This window comes from Aulonocara sp. 'chitande type north' Nkhata Bay, linkage group LG20 (assembly GCF_057382095.1).
Source record: "Aulonocara sp. 'chitande type north' Nkhata Bay isolate Kocher_YH1m ecotype deep benthic linkage group LG20, A_spYH_male_GT1.1, whole genome shotgun sequence".
NCBI lineage: Eukaryota > Metazoa > Chordata > Actinopteri > Cichliformes > Cichlidae > Aulonocara > Aulonocara sp. 'chitande type north' Nkhata Bay.
Genome location: NC_141363.1, coordinates 3,908,915 through 3,920,141, shown reverse-complemented (window position 1 = coordinate 3,920,141; position 11,227 = coordinate 3,908,915). Strand labels below are relative to the sequence as shown.

At 40.8% G+C, this 11,227-nt stretch overlaps 1 protein-coding gene across 1 annotated transcript; it reads right to left on the bottom strand.

Annotated features, from left to right (window-relative positions):
* Positions 1-1,030: 1,030 nt before the first annotated feature.
* On the bottom strand, positions 1,031-8,507 carry adora1b (adenosine A1 receptor b). The gene is made up of 2 exons (XM_086277694.1): positions 7,395-8,507; positions 1,031-5,776 (listed from the first exon to the last, which is right to left on the bottom strand). Exons 1-2 carry the CDS (start codon positions 7,733-7,735, stop codon positions 4,999-5,001), a joined length of 1,119 nt encoding a protein of 372 aa, XP_086133820.1. The 5' UTR covers positions 7,736-8,507; the 3' UTR covers positions 1,031-4,998.
* Between the last annotated feature and the right edge of the window lie 2,720 nt (positions 8,508-11,227).

Sequence of the window (11,227 nt, the reverse complement as noted above, 5' to 3'; positions counted from 1 at the left end):
CACTTACCTAATTTTTTTAGGACACATCACCATACAGCATCAGCATTTTTTTTATGCTTGAGCGATTCATAGTAGGTCAGTGTTAAGTGACTTAACAAATAAAAAAAGAATAAAGAAATTTCCCTGAAATTGTCAGACTGGGCTGGAAATGAGTGAATACACAGCCAATGTCCAAACAAATACTGGGAGAGACCTTGAGAAAGCCTGGAGAACTATTGCTCAAGAGCAAATAGTTCTCCAGGCTTTCTGTTTGCAAAAGAGTGTTTTTAAGAAAGTCTGCCTCCTAGGGCCAGTGGTGACTCAGAGCTGGCCATCTACCAATCTGAATGCTGGTAGATCACTTCCTGGCTCCTCCAGTCCACGTGTATTCTTGGGCAAGATGCTGAACAACCAGTTGCTCTTGATGCATTCATCAGTGTGTGTGTGTGTGTGTGTTTACATGTGAATGTTAGATTAAAAAAACTGCTTAGGCATAGATGTAAACACTGTATGATTGTGTGTGTGACTGAGTGAATGAGAATTGTAGAAAAAAGCCCCGAGTGGTGGCTCAAGATTTTTGCACAGTACTGTGCGTGTATATATGGTTTGCCAGAAAATTCAAAGCACACTTGTTATTATGGTACTCTGTACTCTATTAATTCATGTATTATTTAAATAGATCATTACTGAGCAGAACTGTCTTTGGAAATGTGAACCAATCAATACAACAACTGTGAAAATGTATTATAACACTTGTGGTTTCATAAAGTCAATGATAGCTATGCTCTAAGTATCACTTTTTCTTATGAATGATGAACCGTGTGAAGACAAGTCTCTCTCTTCTTTCTCAGGCCTTGTGGTTCACACTAACATCAGCCCAAGGACAGTATGTCACTGCAGGGAAAGGTCACTGCTCTAATAGAAATACACATTCTTATCTGAAGTCTCCTTTCACTTAATATTTAATCTTTTCATTGGAGCCAATATGATAAGAACAGGGCCACAGAGCAAACTATTATGAATCATTATATTGAACAGTTTATTGATTTATAAAAGCTTTCTGTTTAACATCATGTCATATAAAATTGCGCACACAACATCCACTGTAGGGATTATACACATGTCATATCAGAAAGAAGCGAGTGAAGTTACTCTGTTGACAGCTTTCAAGCATAAACCCTTGCAGACACAGCACAGTCCTTATTTGCGCTGCCTGGTCTTTTTCAGAACTTCACAAGTCTTTTAATATCAAAGAAACTCACAGACTGAGAAGAAAGAAGAGAGAAAAAATGCTGTGTGAATGGTGACAACTGTCAACTGTTATCATAAAGCCACTCACGGCATTATTCTGAAAAATTAATGAGAACTCTGACAGCGCTGATAAGCCGCAGCAAGGTACCCATAAGAAGCTGAGATATCCACCGATTCGAGTGCTGATTGTTGTGGAAAAAATTACATGTCAGAGGATGACAAATGATCCAGAGGACTGAACAGACAGAAAAGAACTTGTTTATGATCTTTTAATATTACAAGTGCATCCTTAGTTAACATGACTTTATATAAGGAAGAAACATAGGTGTAAGACCTATTAGTCCAGTTCTTTTAAAAATGCATTTACTGGTGCTTTCGGCCACTTGAGAGTAGCAGAAATAAAATGTAAACACAAAACTGAAAACAGACACTTATTAACACATCCAAAGATCAATTTCACCATATAATTGAATGTTCCTGAACACCTGATGCAATATTCCCTGTCCTTAGCTCTGGTATGGTCTTCAGTGACTCCTGAGGAATTATTTTTAGACTACCAGCCCTGAAATAATGGTGTGTTTTTGAAAGATGTGAGACTGAACCTAACCAGGAAGGTTGGCTTCCGGAAAACTGAAACAAAAAGCAAAAGACTCAAAAATGACCTGCCAGTGTACCATTTTCACATATCGCTCAGCAGATACAGTACTGTGTTTGACCCACTGCTGTACTCTGATATGTGTAACTGATTAAATGAGTGGCCTGGGATTCAGCATATTTCTCAATTACAATCACTCTGTGAAACAACCCTTTATTTGAGTAAAAGAACTACATTTACGTAAAAAAACCCAGAGTTGACCAAAGTTTACAACCAAAATGTTTTTGACATCCTACACATCCAGTCGAAACCAAAGCACACAGAGAAAGATCGAATCAAAGGTTTAAAGTCACTGCTGCTTGTTTCTGTATTACTTCACAACTAAAAAACTGAGCAAAAATACATAAGCAATGTATGGAAAACTAAGTACACCCAGCTTATTAAATCACCTAGAGCAGTAAGTTCAAGTGCTACATCTTCTGTTGAATTCATCAGTCTCTCACATCATTGTGAGGCGTGACTGCAGCATTTCAATCAGACTGAGGTCTGACGTCTCTTTTCTTTTTCAACCATTCTGATGGAGATCTTCTAGTTTACTTGCATGCTTATTCTGTATAATGGCCCAATTTTCAGACTAACTTTAGCTTTCAGCCTCACACGTTTGGCTCTAGAATACTTTGACTTACAGAGAAGTTCCTTGTTTTTTTTACTTCAAGGTGCCCGGGTCCTCTGGCTACAAAACATGCTGTTATGCACTGCTAATATGCTGTGGTCAGTTTTCACCAAACATGGTGCTGTGCATTATGGAGAAACATCTCCATACAGACCTCATCTGTGTCCTATACACTGTTACAGAGCTTTAACATCTTACATGCCTGCAGATTCTGAGGTGTAGCTCTTGGTTTTGGGGGGTTTCTCTTTCTTTTTTAATTTTATTTATTTATTTATTTGTGTGTGTGTGTGTGGGGGGGGGGGGGGGGGATCTTTTGAATCTTTTCCTCATGTGAATAATCTTTGTTGGTGCAAACGGATGACAAACCTTTCCCATATTGATCGGCAACAATTGCTTCTCTGAGATTATTGCCTTTCCTCCTTGGCATTGTGTCACACCTGAATGCCCCACATCTGCACACTGCCAAACCTTCTTCTTTCATAGAGGTACTCACACATGGTGATGATCACTTCCTCAAGTGCATTTTATCAGCAGCACTTACTGCCTCCAGTGGAATTTAGAGTCTAAGGAGCAGCTAAGGGTGTGCTTAATTATATTTCATTTTCAAGGCACTGCTTCTGCATTTTTGCTTTATTTTTCTTAAATAAATAAGAAGCGGGTGCAATATGTTTGGGTTGTTGCTCACCTCAGGTTGTATTTTCTTAGGATTAGATGATGATTTATTATGTCCTGTTATGTAAAACCCTATAAATGTACTTTCTTTTTTACCATGACTGAATTTTGATGTTTTTACTGATGTGCACTGCATGGATGTTCTATGACTGATGATGGCATTCTTTATGATTGTTTCCTCTTTTTTATAAAAAAAAAAACAAAACAAAAAAACATAACCACATTCAATTTAAGTTTTAAAAAAAATCATATTTACTGCTGAAAATGCTTTTTACTTTATAACCATATATCATAGAGCACATAGACACTGTGCTCAGTAATAACATTCGGACTAGGAATTATACATTTTATTAAAAAACATAAAATCATGACACAAACATGTATATTTCACTATTCAGTGCTAATCAGAGCTGTAAACCCAGGTTGTAAATTGCATTAACTAAAAAAAGACACATCTTTAAACATTTATTCATCCACTTTTCCCTTAAATGTATGTATTTACAACCCACCCAGCCTCTACTTTGTAGGCATTTCACATGGGTGGAGTGCTTTACTGTTTCTGTTGATCCTGTCTTTTCAGTCAATCAAACAGCTTCACTGTCTGCTCCTGCCTGTCAGATGTTTAAGACAGTGATAGAAATGCCTTAACCTTACAGAAGAGATTGTCACCAGTTTAGGAGAATGTCAGTGTCTTATCCCACCTCTTAGTCTTTTCCAGAGACAAAAGAAAGTTAGTTTACATTCTCACACAGTCTTTAAGTCAGTGGCATTTACCATACTTACATTACTAAGCTAATGCGAAAAAAGTTCATCTTACAGCGTAGTACATACTCACCATCTTCAGGTTGTCATTTCTGGGTCAGTTAAAAGTGGAGCCCACACCAGTTCAGATAATGAATAAGGCCATGGCTGCTACTCTGGTGTTGAGATGTGATAATGTTGTTATTAATGTAAAAAGGGAAACCCCACTCTTACTACCAGATAAAAGAGGCTGGCAGGAAGAGATCCACTCAAGGAGGAGCTTTAAGTGCATCTTGGGTTTTTCCCAGGTGACTTGCTGTCTTCCTTCTTCAAGTCTCTTGCATGCAACACCTAAAAGCTCTTGTTGGTCCATCTGCTACTTTTTTTATCCCTCTTCGTCGCTCCTTCTGCTATAGATTGATACTGCTGAATGACGGGGGGGAGGGGGGGGGGGGGTTGAGCTCCTGCATAAAGGAGTTAAGGGGTTATAAAAAACCTTTCCATGATAACACACTACACATTGTTGCCCAGTGAAGACCCTGAAGAAGATATGCTCATTCACAGCTGTGCTGCTTTTAGTCCCATATTTACATTATTACATTCATATATTTTTAGCCACTGTCACTTTAAACTTACACACAGTTATGGAGTAGTAAGAGTTGCCGCCTCCATTGAATATATAAACGTTTAAGAAAGTTGTAATATCTGATTATCTCATACTGACCAACCACAATAACTTATATTGCACATCTTGTAATGTTTCCACCAACTGTTCCACCAAATTGAATAAAACAGTTAAAGCTCAGTGTTCTCAGTTTGTTACTAAGATAAACCAACAGTCACTGTCAGAAAAAGACTTCCATTATTTCACGATTATATGCAACCTTTCTTTCCCTCTCTCTGATCAAACTTTCAGCATATACACTCCTCCTGAGTGAAGACAATTGCTCATCCAGTGATTTAACTGGCTCCCTTCCGCTAAGCATTGTAGCCCTGTGTAACAATGCATGTTACACATTAGACAAGGAGAGAGCATATGCTTTGCCCACTGATCATTACTTCTCCAGGCATCAGCTCTATCCTTTGCTTAGGCTGCATTCTGCCCCAGTAAGGATGATTGTCCTTTATGTTTTTGAGGTGATTCGGCCTTCTGGTTTTGCTCAGACAGAGGCTGGGGTTTAGGGATTTCTGTCTGTGGAGAAAGAGGCGGTGTTGCCTGCTGTAGGTCTAACGTTGGCATCTCTTTCCTGTCACTGGCCTGGGTCTCCAGAGCCGATGTGTCCTTGCAGCAGAAGTACTGCTGCCAGATTTTCCGGAAGGCTGAGCGAAACTTCTTAATGCGGAAAGCGTAGACAATTGGGTTGACCGCAGAGTTGCCGTGGGTGAGCAGGATGGCAATGTAGAGGACGACTTTGGGCTTGTTACGCTCAGGACAAAAGAGTGTGATGCAGTTGATGATGTGGAGGGGGAGCCAACTCACAGCAAAGAGAAAGAGGACAAGAGCAAGGGATTTAGCAAGATTCAGCTCTTTGTCATAGTACCTGTTGGGGTCTGCGTGACTGGTGTTCAGTTTCTTATTGTTAAGCTGCTTGTGGATCATGTAGAAGATTTCTGCGTAGATGAACAGCATGAGCAGCAGAGGTGGGAGCACCCAGCCGAAAAAGTTAAAATAGACCATGTAGTCCATGCTGATGACATTTTCAAACTTGCACGTGGTAATGAGGTCGGAGCTGATGGAGCCGTTCTCCTGGCAGCGCTTCAGGTTGTTCCAGCCTAACATGGGTGTGAGTCCCACAATAAACGCTACCGTCCAACATATCACGACTGCCAGTGCCGCTCGCCGAGGGGTCACCACCCGCTTATACCTACAGGAGTAAACAGCAGAGCGACACGTCAGCACTTTCCCACATAGCATTGTCAGGGCATGCATGTTTTCATTCTTTGTACTTCATTTTTCATATTGTCAGTGTCCTTGGGCTGACAGAAGATGTGATTCACATCTTCACAGCCACAACCCCCAAGACACTTTGTGAAAAGGTCCTTGCAGCACATATTACCTTTTAAAATATGTTTCTGAAATTATTATCTTTGATACTTGACCTTTGCAAGACTGTTACTTTTTAATGACTTTCTTAAAACCAGAAATCGTTTTTTTTTTTAAAGAAAAGAAAGAAAGAAAGCTGCTATTACATACTGGATATTAAAGGTGTTGCAGGCTAGGCTTTCTCATTATTTAAGAAGCTTTATGAAGAAGTAGCCAGAGTCAGAGGGAGGTTAAAAAAAAAGGCAGAGGCTTAAAGATCTTATCACTGCTGTCTTGACTTGTAAGTAAAGAATTTCAGGGACCACAACCTGATACTTGCCCCGAGGCAGGGATGAAAGTAGTTATCTGATACAGCTCATCATGGTAAGCCAGTGATTAGTCATTTTCAGATTACTAATGGTTAATGTTTAATGTAGGATGTTTTGGCTGTAAAGAAAACACCCATATTACCACAGGCTGACCTTTGCTAAAGGGTAGCGTGAGGCAAAACAAGATTCTTCAATTTAGCCCAAATGTAGCAGGTGCCATGTGTAGGATGAGTATTGATTAGGGACCCAGACCTTAAGTGAGGTCTGTGTCAGAAGTGCAGAAAAAAATAAATAAATAAAATAATCGAAAAACTGAGCCTGAAAGAGATCGGAAAAGATCAGGTTCTGATCTAAAAACAGGGAGCGTGGTAGAGCATGCAGCATATTATGTAATTTATGAAAATGTTACAATGCTGTATTTGCATATTGTTAAATATAGTCTCTGCAATGTGTGTTGGAAACAAGTGACAATTCCTGAGAAACTTTCTACATGCATAACCCGAGCAAGGACGCCCAGATGCTGCTGTGACAGACAAACTTTACATGGAAAAGTCAAGAGTTAAAACTGATGACAGAATATTACTAAGCCTGGAAGACTTCATGGGATTTAACAGGGGACAAGGGTCTGAGGCTTTCATAGGCAATATTCTCAAATAAGTAATTTCTCTTTCCTTCTCGGCTTGTCCTTTTAGCTTTTCAACACCACTGCTTGTGCTTTTACTTTACCCCAGCATGACATGATGTGTCCACCACATACAAAGCGGGAGAAGCAAAGCTGACCACTTCTGTGTCGCTGTGCACCTCTTCAGCACATTAGAGATCCTGATGACAGAAAGACTAATTAAAGTAGTTAGTAGATTGGCCTTGCTCTGTTAAGCTGTCATGGGGAGGCGGATATATATGCATATAAAGAAACTGGCAGACTGGCAGCTTCCTGTATAGTGAAACGAGACCCATACAGAAATCAATGAAACAGCACTGGAACTGTGCTGACTTCTGCTATCATTTCTGGTGAGTACCTCCAACAAATCTATGCTATTTTCATTCGTATCACTTCCCCACATTACACAAATAACGCATGACTCAATCCCGTCCTTAATTTTATCCTTTAGGTTGCAAAAAGGTCGTTACCTGGTCGGGATTTTGACCCTGAGATAGCGGTCAATTGCAATAGCCAAGAGGGCCAGGATCGAACTTTGCGTCAGGACCAGCACCGTGCACGCCACAAGCAGGCAGCTGTAAAAGTGAGTTTGGAGTCCGATGTTGATAGTAATGGCCAAAGGGATGACGAGTGCTCCCACTGCAATATCCGCCAGAGCCAGGGAGACAATAAAACAAAACGTGGTATCTCGCAACGATTTATTAATCTTCACCGCCCAGACCACCATCACATTCCCGATTACAGACGCCACAGCAATTACCACCTCCATTCCGATGTAGACTGAGTCCACTGAGAAGAGTGCCCCGGCCATCCTTGCAGATAATTTTGTCCTTAATAAGAGTGAGCTGCAAAATAAAAACAAAAAAAGCCAACAGAACAATCCTTGACTTTTTCTTCCTGTCAGTACAGAATTTTCCAAATGCGTCCCGCTGTGTCACGGCACTCTCATCCTCCTGGTTAGCAGACGAGATTTAAGTTGAGAGAAAATCTAGTTATTCTGACGATGATACGCAGGTTAAGAGCCACAGTGTCTTAGAATGGGGTGTTTTCCTTTGGAGCAGGTGATTACGGTCCAGAGGCGGCTGTGCGTCGCTGCTGTTCTGAGTCCTGCGCCTTCACTTGGCGGAATACACCTGCTTCTTCGGAGAGGAGCGTTCTTGCCATGCTTTGCGATTTATCCGGGAGGGCGCCTCGTGTTCATCACCCAGCTTTTGTCACTTTAATCTAGCAGTTTAAAAAAACATAACACACATCCAATGAGAAACTACCTGCTACAGAAAGCCTCGCACGGCTGCAGCTCCGACGCGGCGTAATTTCCGTTCACCTCTGCCTTTCTTTCTCTCTCGCTCGTGGCGCTTTCAGTGAAAACAGAAATGCTCTTACTGAAAATAGCCGTGCGGGGTTTCTCGCCTTTCGTGTGGCATTGAGAGTTGCTTTCTTGGTTTTATTAGTCGTTTTCCCCTCGGTTCGTGCAACTCCTTCGTTTTCCACGGAGAAATGAAATGGTGCTAGCCTTCTGCAGGACCGTCCGAAAGAAGTAGAGCGAAGGGTGATGTGAACTCTCTGTAACGCCATGTATGCATTTCTCCCACGCCCTTTGGAAAACTAATAGACCTTGGTCACTCGCCCATTGTTCTGATAAGGCGTGAAGGAGTGAAACTGCCATGTAACAAAGGCCATTGGAACTGTAGTATTACTGGAGGGAGGCACACAGTAGTAAGCCACTTATTTACTCCTCCAGCCACATACTAAGAACACATCAGATAGAAATGTATCTGTAATAAAAAGAAATATTCAGGTCATTCTAAATAGATCTTTATGCTGTAGACTTCAAAGGCCTGCACTCTCAGCTTGAAGCAAGCCCATCTGAAAAACTAATGGGATTTAAAATTGGAAACCTTGTGACTGATTTAGATCTATTGATCATCCTTTTTAAAAAAAACCCTTTACAGCTTTGTAAGTGGTTTCTGAAAACGGATATATCCTCCTTCAGAATCTGAAGCAGGAACAGGATCCCCATGGCACAATAACCTGCCCTGTTTCTTCCAGTGACATAAAGAACTTCGAGAAGCCAAGTACTGCATAAAATTACAAGCATCCTGTGCTACCTTTCCAAGGTTCAAAGGTCAGCACCAGGTAGCAATGTGAGTACTGACCACAACAGCCACACATGACTGTGTAGATTGGATATGCAGGTGTCACAGATGGAGAACTGCAAACACTTTGTTTCAGCTGACATTCACGGTGAAAACAAAAGGCAAAGTGAGGGGGGCGGGTGTGTGTGTGTGTGTGTGTGTGTGGGGGGGGGGGGGGGGGGGGGTGTTACTACTCTCCGGGATCCACACTGAGAGACAGAGATGACCAGGGGACCAACAGTCAGCAGGATTTCACTGGAGACAATTCCACTCTGTGAGAAGCAGCATGGTGAAAACTGTCAGCATGATGTACAGAGGTCAGCCAATAAGCAAGGAAGGAAGCAGCCATATGGCCCAGTTGCAGCGATTCGCCTGCGACTCACTAGGGACATCTTTTAATGAGCATATGTGTGGTGGCAGTGTTGAGCAAATCAATCATTATAGAGCAAATGGCATGAACTAATTCGCTTGGGTGGAAATGGCTGACATTCAAGATTCTGAATGTTTACACTTTGAAATAAGTCTCATTATCAAGGTCATATCCTCACAGTACTATTGTCTTCAGCTACTTATCAATAAATAGTGTTATGGCTTTGACGAACCCTGGTAAGCAGGAGCAAAGCAAGTTCAAGAGACACCCTCATTTCAGATTTTTTCTCCCACACTTAACATGACATACATAGACCCTTAAATGCTGTCTGATCATGTTCACTGACGCCATCTTCACCGAAATGACGTGCTGAAAGGCTTCAACTTTTTATGGCATCTCCCACTATCTAGCCCTTTATTGAATTACTTTTAGCAACCCGGAAATACTAACAGTTCATTATAAAATATTAACTCAGATTGAATTTGGTGAAAGAAACACATCACCAGAAACTTGGGAAAGGCTGGAAAAGTAAGTGGTACTAAAAAGAGACAGCTGGAGGAACATTTTGCATCTAATTGGGTTCATTGGCATCAGCTCAGATACATGACTGAGTATGAAAAGAGCATCTTAGAGAGGCAGAGTTTCTCAGAAGTAAAGGCGAGCAGAGGTTAACCAATCTACAAAAAAATTAATTAATTCTGCAAATTGTGACCGAAGACCGAAAATCAGTATTGGATGCATGTGATCTTCAGGCCCTCAGGCGGCACTGCATTAAAAAGGCTTGATTCTGTCATGGAAATCAATGGTTGGGAACACTTTCAGAAATCATTGTCTATGAAAACAGTCCACTGTGCCATCCACAAATGCAGATTACAGCTCTGTCATGCAAAGAAGAAGCCATGATCCAGAAATGCCACTATCGTCTCTGGGCCAAAACACATTTAAAAAGGACTGACGCAAAGTGGAAGACTTGAAATTAGTAATAAAAATGTTGTGTTACAGTGCAGACAACAAGATAGGGAGCCTGGGCTACTGCTGATCAGAAGACTTTCACTGAAAACAATATATGCGAGAACTGAACAGTCACATGTATCTCATTATTTTTCCCTGAAAAAATCTGCTCCATAGATGCTCTTAGTTTCCATGCAAACATATCAGCTTGATTGTTCTTTAAAATGAATATAAATATGATATAATTAAAGTTATTACCACAAACTATTGTGCACCAGAGAATGAAGTGTTCCACTGCATTTATTACTTCCTTAATAATAATAATAATAATAATAATAATAATAATAATAATAATAATAATAATAATGGATTGGATTTATATAGCGCTTTTCAAGGCACCCAAAGCGCTTTACAATGCCACTATTCAGTCACTCTCACATTCACACACTGGTGGAGGCAGCTACGGTTGTAGCCACAGCTGCCCTGAGGCAGACTGACAGAAGCGAGGCTGCCATATCGCGCCATGGCCCCTCTGGCCTAATAATATACTTTATAGCATTAAAACAATGATTTAGTGGGAATAAATACTGCACATCTGATTGTAGAGGAAATAGATTTTGCTGTTATTAAATTGTACATTATCATGTGATTTTTGGTTATGTGTTACAAAAATAGAGTTAAGCTGGCTTTAAGTCCTGACCACTGTCTACAGCAGCCTCACTGTGGCTCAGCCCCTGTAGATAATCATATACTGTGAATTGAAGTGCTTTAATATGTTTTGATTTCCTTTTTACACTCAAGAAAAACAACTTTATGGGCACTATAATTTGGTGTAAGAGCTCCTCTC